This window comes from Chinchilla lanigera, unplaced genomic scaffold, assembly GCF_000276665.1.
Source record: "Chinchilla lanigera isolate Chin_1 unplaced genomic scaffold, ChiLan1.0 scaffold00029, whole genome shotgun sequence".
Classification (NCBI taxonomy): domain Eukaryota; kingdom Metazoa; phylum Chordata; class Mammalia; order Rodentia; family Chinchillidae; genus Chinchilla; species Chinchilla lanigera.
Window position 1 is genome coordinate 7,272,765 of NW_004955430.1, and position 8,785 is coordinate 7,281,549.

General features: G+C 45.6%; 2 protein-coding genes across 2 annotated transcripts in view; one reads left to right on the forward strand and one right to left on the reverse strand.

Annotated features, from left to right (window-relative positions):
• Positions 1-163, reverse strand: part of Dnah12 (dynein, axonemal, heavy chain 12) — a 233,858-nt gene extending 233,695 nt beyond the window's left edge. Inside the window, exon 1 of the mRNA XM_013515596.1 lies at positions 74-163. The gene's annotated coding sequence lies outside the window, so the exon portion shown is untranslated. The remainder of the gene's footprint in view (positions 1-73) is intronic.
• On the forward strand, positions 147-4,962 carry Pde12 (phosphodiesterase 12). Its single transcript, XM_005387409.2, has 3 exons — positions 147-1,933; positions 3,748-3,826; positions 4,022-4,962. The coding sequence occupies exons 1-3, from the start codon at positions 626-628 to the stop codon at positions 4,462-4,464; spliced, it is 1,830 nt and encodes a 609-aa protein (XP_005387466.1). The 5' UTR covers positions 147-625; the 3' UTR covers positions 4,465-4,962.
• Positions 4,963-8,785: the final 3,823 nt, after the last annotated feature.

Consider the following 8,785-nt stretch of genomic DNA (forward strand, 5'->3'; position numbering starts at 1 on the left):
GGGCGCCGCGGGACGCTCCGCTCCCGTCCGCCGGAGCCAGGCGGAGGCCGGGCCCGCGCTACACCCACCACACCTCAGGCAAGGGACGGCAGGGCCGGCGACGCTGCGGACAGGAAGGAGCGGCGCTTCCCACGCCACAGGTGAAGCGCGCAATGTGAGCGCGGCTCCCCCGCACCCTCGCAGAGCCCAGCCCGGGCGGCGGCGGCAGGACGGGGCGGGCAGTGGAGCCAGGCGCGCACAACCGCCAGCGTCGCGGAAGCCGAGCGCGGGCGCCGCCCACTTCCGGTTCGGCGCGCCTTCCCGCGCGGCCGCGGTCCGCACTTTCAGCGCGACTGTGCGTCAGGCACTTCCGTCTGCCGCCCCTGCATTTCCTTCACCGTCTCCTCAGTCTAGCCCGGGCCGAATACAGAAATTTAGAAATTGGAGACGGCGTGGGTGTAGAAAGAAGGGGCAGGCAGGGCCCCGGCGAAAGTGCAGGGCGGGATCACCGCGCGCACTTCCCTCCTCGGACGGAAGTCGCCGCGTCCGAATGGGTCCCGGGGCGGGGCGCTGCAGCTTCGGCGCCTCCGTTTGACCCTGGGCCGCCGCTGGGTCCGGTTCTGTCAGCTGCCGGGCCGCCAGGTTCATGTGGAGGTTCTCAGGCGTCCGCGCCGCGCTTCGAGTGCTCCGGGCCGCGGGGGAACAGCGCAGCCTGGCCGAGGCTGCGGCCGAAGGGGCGGCCGGCGCGATGGAGCGAGCCGTGGTGCGCTGCGTGCCGTCCGAGCCCAAGCTGAGCCTGTCGTTTGCGCTGGCCGACGGCAGCCACAAGAACATGCAGCGCGATCAGAGCGAGCCGCTGGGGCGGGCCCTGAGCCGGATCGCGACCAACGCCCTCAAGGGCCACGCCAAGGCGGCCGCGGCTAAAAAGAGCAGGAAGAACCGGCCGAACGCGAGCGGCGGCGCGGACGCGGCGGCGCCGGGACCCGAGCCGGCGGCCGCCCCTGAGCCGGTGGTGAAGCTGTACTACCGCGAGGAGGCGGTGGCCGAGGATGTGCTCAACGTGGACGCCTGGCAGGACGGCGCGGTGCTGCAGATCGGCGACGTCAAGTACAAGGTGGAGCGCAACCCGCCCGCCGTCACCGAGCTGCAGCTGCCGCGCTACATCATGGCGGGCTTCCCGGTGTGCCCCAAGCTCAGCCTCGAGTTCGGGGACCCCGCGGGCTGTCTCTTCCGCTGGTACAGGGAGGCCAGGCCCGCGGCGGCCGAGCCCGAGGCCGGGGGCGCCTCCTCCGCGCCGCCCCCTCCGCCGCCCGCCGCCTGGAGCGACACGGGCGTGCGGGGGCGCGTCTACACCCCGTCCAACGCCGACGTCGGGCTGCGGCTGCGGCTGCACTGCACGCCGGGCAACGGGCAGCGCCTCGGGCCGAGCCGCGAGCTGGAAAGCGTGCGGCCGGTGGAGGCCGGGCCCGGCAGCTGCACGTTTGACCACCGCCATCTGTACACCAAGAAGGTGGCGGAGGACGCGCTCGTCCGCACGGTCTCCTACAACCTCCTGGCGGACGCGTACGCGCAGACCGAGTTCTCCAGGACCGTGCTGTACCCGTACTGCGCGCCCTACGCGCTGGAGGTGGACTACCGCCAGAACCTCATCCAGAAGGAGCTCGCGGGCTACAACGCCGACGTCGTGTGCCTGCAGGAGGTGGACCGCGCCGTGTTCTCGGACAGCCTGGTGCCCACGCTGGAGGCCTTCGGGCTGGACGGCGTGTTCCGGATCAAGCAGCACGAGGGCCTGGCCACTTTCTACCGGAGGTCCAAGTTCAGCCTCGTGGGCCAGCATGACGTTTCCTTTCAGGAGGCCCTGGAGTCCGACCCGCTGCACAGAGAACTGCTGGAGAAGCTCGTTTCGTATCCGCTGGCGCAGGAGAAGGTGCTGCAGAGGTCTTCGGTCCTGCAGGTGAATAGCTCCGCCTGGCTCTGCGTAAAGTCAGGCGTTCGGAGGGCCCTGCAGGGGCGGGCTGCAGGCACGATAGTGACGTGAGACCGCCCAGCTTTCACGCTGTCCTCTGTTGACCCTGGTACCCTCGGTAGTTTGCTTTTCATTCATTCATTCATTCAGTACGTTATTTAGCGACTGTATCGTGCCTGCCACGCTGCACGTTGCCTTCGACACGACAAACAAGGACTTTCGTAATGCTTACAGTCGAGGGAAACCCATGCTAAATACAAGAATAACAGTGGTAGCTGATTTTTTTTTCTTACTGTATTTGTCAGTGGAGCCGGGCGTGATGGCGCACGCCTGTAACCCCAGCACTCGGGAGGCTGAGGCAGGAGGATCGTTGCGAGTTCGAGGCCAGCCTGGGCTACAAAGTGAGCTCAAGGCCAGCCTGAACTGCATAGCGAGACCCTGTCTCAAAAAGACCAAAAAAACAAAACAAACGAAAATATGTATATATTTGTCAGTGACTGACACATTTTAAAGTATTTAAGATTTAAGTGCCTGTTGTGTGTTAGAAGCATTTCATATCTATTACCTAGTATTTTGTATCATTGGCTCTCTGAACATAGTTCCTGCCGGAACCTCCTGTGTGGGGCATGGCTGTCCCATGGGGCGGCTTGTGCCACTGGTGATACTGGACCACTGTTTTAGTCATGCATGGGACAGTCACGCATGCACCACCAGTGCTTCAAGATGACTGTTCACAAGACATGACTTACGGCCCCATCGTAAACATGTTCATCTTTACAGTAATCTGTATATTCCTGTTTTATACATGTTATCCTTCCAAGTTTATAAATGAGAAAATGGTCAGATTTACTTACCGGGTTCACACAATTATGGAGCCAGGATTCTTGGCGAATTGATTATGTTGTACTTACCATCATCACCGGGCAAGGTATTAATGCTGTCTACTTTACAGTTATGATCACCTATAAAAACGTTCATTGCGTGTCCATAGTTTTTAAGCAGTTGGTTTTATTCATACTAAAAGAGTAGCAATGAAAAAAATATTTTAAAAAGAGCCGGGCGTGGTGGCACACGCCTCTGATTCCTGTACTCTGGGGAGGCTGAGGCAGGAGGATTGCCATGAGTTCAAGGCCAGTCCAGACTACATAGTGAGTTAAAAGCCAGCCTGAACGACATATACTCTGTCTCCGAAAAAACCAAAAACCCAGGCATAGTGGCACACACCTGTAATCGCAACACTTGCGAGGCTAAGGCAGGAGGACTGCTGTGAATTCAAGGCCAGCCTGGACTACATAGTGTGTTCAAAGTCAGTCTGAACTACATAGTAAGACCATCTTAAAAAAAAAAAAAAATTAAAGAGCAGCTGCCATTTTTTTTTGAACACCTAGTGTTCTGTGCACGTCTGTGTAAGCTCATGTAACTGAATGCACACAATCCTCCATGAGGGAAGGATACGGTCTCGTCATCATTATGAAACTGGCTTAGAAAAGCGTCTCTCTGCTCTAAATAATAAATATTCACGCATAAGTCTGCCTGATTCCAAAGCCTGTGCTTACGGACTTAAAACACTTTTTCCAACCTTAACATTGTCATCTAGAAGGTATTTTTATAAGAGCTTTATATGTTGGACAGTTATTAAAACGTTATGATGGATCCTATCCACATATATACTAAAACATCAGATTTTATAATTGCTGGCTTCATCACGAAAAGGAAATGGAATAAAGTGTCAGTTCATCGTATTAGATAAAAACGTTTAGGAGATTGGTTGACACCAACTGAATTCTTGCACTTTATTTTAGGTTTCAGTTCTCCAGTCTACAAAGGACGCTTCTAAAAAAATCTGTGTTGCTAATACGCATCTCTACTGGCATCCCAAAGGTAAGTTTTATGTATTTGGCTTCACAGTGACTTAAACAAGGTGAGAATTTGTGAAAATGCTGTTACACAGCATATACAGTATCTTGACTTACCCAGCTACTGTGGTTTGTGAGGTTGAGGGTATTTTTTTTCTTTTCTTTTTTTACTTACAGACAATTTTAAAAGGACTTTTATTACTGTTTTTTGTATTCCTAGGTGGGTACATTCGTCTCATTCAGATGGCCGTAGCCTTGGCTCACATAAGACATGTCTCATGTGATCTGTACCCTGGCATTCCTGTTATATTTTGTGGAGACTTCAATAGTACGCCATCAACAGGAATGTATGAGTTTGTCATAAATGGCAGCATTGCAGAGGACCACGAAGATTGGGCTTCCAACGGGGAAGAGGAAAGATGCAACATGTCTCTCAAGCATTTCTTCAAACTGAGAAGTGCTTGTGGTGAACCTGCTTACACAAATTACGTTGGTGGCTTTCATGGGTGTCTAGATTACATTTTCATTGACTCAAATGCTTTAGAGGTTGAACAGGTGATTCCGTTACCTAGTCATGAAGAAGTTACCACCCACCAGGCCTTACCTAGTGTTTCCCATCCCTCTGATCACATAGCTCTTGTATGTGATTTAAAATGGAAATAGATTTGTTTAATGGCATTTGTTCAAAATCTGAAAAGGAAATTACTTTGTAGGAAACTTAATGTAACGCCTAAAGAGAACATCTAGCCACTAATATAAAAGCTTACGTCGTTCCCTAGTAATGTTCCAGATGTCTTTGTCACAAACTATTCATCATGTTTGCATTGTATAGTTTCTCTACCTTTTTTCCATAAACTTGGAGGAAAAACAAATATATTTATGACTAGCAAGAAGAAAATTGAATTGTGTACATTTTTAGCAGAGTTTTTTTTAAGCTGGTAATTAAGAATTTTTAAAATACCCTTTGAATGATCTTTCATAACACATTTCAAATTGAATCATGTTTCTATAATTAGGGGGAAGGAAATGCATACGAGTTAAGGTGGGAGACAAGTTCTGACACTTGGAATAACTGGAGGGTCTACCTCTACCTCAATTTGGTTAGCAATTTACTACATCTGTAGAGCTTTAACAAAAGATTAAAATACAGCATCACCGATCCTTATTGCTTCTTCATTTTTCAGCCAAGGAGGTGTTTGTGTTCTGTAGTTTTTAGTACATGGTGTACATGGACATAACTTACATTCTCATTCATACTGAAGCTCGTTTTAATTTTTAGGATGTAAGCACAGTTTAATATTCAAAGTGAGTAATGACATATTCATTCTCTACCAGCACAGGCTGGAAACTTTGGATGAAACAGTGAGCATTTCTGCTGGGCGTAGTGACACACGCCTGTAATCCCAGCACTCGGGAGGCTGAGGCAGGAGGATCGTTGCGAGTTCAAGACCGGCCTGGGCTACAAAGTGAGCTCAAGAGCTCAAGACCAGCCTGAACTGCATAAGGAGACCCTGTCTCAAAAAAGACAAAAAAAAAAAAAAAAAAAAAAAAAAAACCAAAGCATCGAGCATTTCTATGCTAGAAGTATTTTCAAAAGTTTGTTTTTATAAATAGGAAAAAAGCTAGTAGGGCTTTTCAGCATATCTGAAATAAAAACTATTCTTTTTATAGATGAGCATCCTTGAGTTACAAAACAACACTGTATATATAATTCATTTTAAAAGAAAATTTAAACAGGAAGCCAGACTCTTGAAAACTAGAAGAGTTGCACTGATTACTGTCCAGAGGGATAACCGAGCTTCACTAACTCAACATGATCATCATACTTTATTTTTAATCTTTTAGTTGTTGCTTTTAATGTTTAGGAGAACTGTAGTGTAATCTCATATTCTGCATTTAATTTCTAGCGCAGATAGTAAAAGCCTACTCATCTCAAGAAAAGCTCTGAGTCATCAAAGCCCATGTTCCAAATTCTTTAATTCTGAGGTTAATACCATAAAAAATTAGTATCTTGATAACACAGTCTGTGCTTTCACATCCCGCTGTCAAATGTATTGTTAAACTCTTACTTTAGTATGTTTGAGAATGAGGTTTTACCAGCACTTCAGATTGAACCTTGAAGTACCTGAAAGAAAAGATTCAGGAGGCAGTTTCTTGGGATCTTATTTAGAAAAGACCATAAATGAATAAATTGATGCTACCAAATTGTGCCTTTGTAAGTACCATTTTTGTGAGAATTTTAACAGCAGTTTATAAACATGAAAATAAATTAAAACCAGAATCATTCTTTTCACAATATACTGGGCGGGGGATATATAGCTCAGGGCACAGCGCCTGCCTGGCAAGTGCAAGGTCATGGGTTTGATTCCTGGTACCAAAAAATAAAAAATAATGAACAATATACTTTTTCCTTCCTTTTTTTTTGTTTTTGTTTTTTTGCGATAGGGTCTCAATATGCAATTGAGCCTGGCCTAGAACTCACTATGTAACCCAGGCTGGCCTTGAACTTGTGATCCTCCTGTGTCAGCCTCCGGAGTTTTGGGATTGCACAGCCATACCCAGCTTCCTTTTAAAATGTGTTTTTGGTCTGCTTTCAAATATATTGAGAGACCCATATGTGAACTTGAAAGAAAACACTTAAGTTTCTCAGCAAAAAGTGTGATTATAAAGAAAAAATTGTAACATAATTACCCATGCCCGTGAAAAAAGCATAATACAGGTTCTATATTGACATCACGGCTGGCTTGACTATACATTGGTCAGAAAAATTCTAAGCACTTATAAAACATTCCATGTCCTAAATCCTTGAATGTTTCCTGCTAAGAAAGATACTGCAGGATAGTGGGATAATGGAATGTTATTGTGAAGTGCTATATACTCTAGGCAAACCTCCAGTATAGAGAGATACGTTAAAATGACAAGTCCAAGGATAGGGAACACTAAGAAAATTACATTAATAGCATACTCAAAATTCCCTTATACTCATGATGAAGTGTTGTTCAGAAATGCTGAAAGCGATCTTTATGATTGAATTTTGCTCACATTTGGAATTTTTAATGCCTTGAATATGAAGAAACACGGGAAGTACGGCACTGTCTGGTAAACCACATTTTATGTCACAAGTTCTTGCTGTAGAATTAACATTTCAAAAATTTATATTGACTAAATAATATTGAGAACATGTTATTTTGTTAAAATGAATTCTTACAGTTGCCACTACAGACAAGTACACTGATAATTCGTAATTCATTAGCACACAAATCATTCCTGGCTACAGTGTGTGTTGCTTCTAAAATTCTGAGTCTTGCCAAGCTTGGTGGTGCACACCTGTAATCCCAGCACCCGGGAAAGCCAGGAGGATCACCGAGTTCGAGGCCAACCTGAACTACATAGTGAGACTCTGTCTCAAAATGAGTACTAAAATCAGTTGTTTCACATTTCCAACAATTTCACTGAAAGGTGACTCTTCTCAGAATGATAAGGTATGATCTCATCAGAATGTGTTGGTTTCATGCTGAAGAAAGACCTCAGGAACATTAAATACAGGGAGAAAAAGGTCAGACACAGTTGTGGGAAGATCTCCCTGGTGGAAACTGACATCTTTAGACCTTACATTCTCTAGACAAAGATTTCCTACAAACTAATTTGAGACAAATCCAAAATCCATATGCAATGAGAGATAAAAGTTTGCACTATTAGCTTATCACGTGACCCACAGGACAGCTCATTAGGGAGAAATCTCTGAAATATAACCACTTTCTAAGTACAACTAAAGGCATTTAAATGTTTTGAAAATTTTAATATTTTAAGATAGCACTCAAAACACTAGATTTCATCTGAGAGGAGGAAATAATTTTAAGAGCTTTGACCATAAAGAGTAGGTTCTATGGTCCCACTTTATAGAAAAAGGACATACCGTTTTTTAATACTGAAGGTACTACCAGGTGTGATGGTACAAATCTAATCCTAGCTACTCTGGAGGCTGAGGCAGGAGGACTGCAGGCTGGAGGGCCAGCATGGGCAACTCAGCAAGACCCTGTGTCAAAATTTTTAAAAGGCTAGGGGTACAGCTCAGCACTAACGCCTAAACATGGACTACAGTAGGCCTTGGGTTCTATCCTCACTGTTATGAGGTGGTAATTAGAACCGTATTAACTTTGGTGATTTTTTAAAGCTAATTTCAAAATAACAATACTGCATTCTGAGATAATAAGCATTTCTGAGATAAAATTCACATGTTAACTATTTTACCATGTATTACTCAGTTATATGTAGTATATTAATGTTCTGCAACTATCTAGTTCCAAAACATTTTCATGACCTCAAAAGCAAAGTCTACCTATTATACACCAATCCCTATTCCAACCACTCCTCAGCTCCTGATACTGTCTCTGCAACTATGGATCGATTTTGGGCATTTCATAAACATGGATTCAGTATATAATCTTTTGTATCTGGCTTTATTAGCTGGGTTTTAAGGTTCATCCTTGTTATAGTATGTATCAGTACTAATCTTTTTTATGGCTGAATAATATTCTAGTAAATGGGCATACCACATTTTGCTTTTCTAAATTGAGTGGACATGTAGATTTCCATGTTTCAGCTGCTGTGAACATTTGCACACAAGGTGTTGGTTTGAACATATATTTAAATTATTTTGGGTACATTCCAAAGGGTAGATTGCTGGGTCATATGGTAATTCTCTTTAACCTTTTGGAAAACTGCCAGGTTTCCACAATGGCAGCATTATTCTACATTCCCTCAGTGATGTAACAGAGTTCCATTTTCTTCACACTGTCACTAATTTATTTGCTTTTTTAAAAACAGCCACCCTATGAATGGATAAAGAAGACTTTTTTTTTTAACACAACAGAGTACTACTCTGCCATAAAGAAGGATAAGCTCGAGACATTTCTAGCAAAATGGGTGCACCTTGAGACCATACTCTTAAGTGAAATCAACCGGGCACACATGTATAAACGCC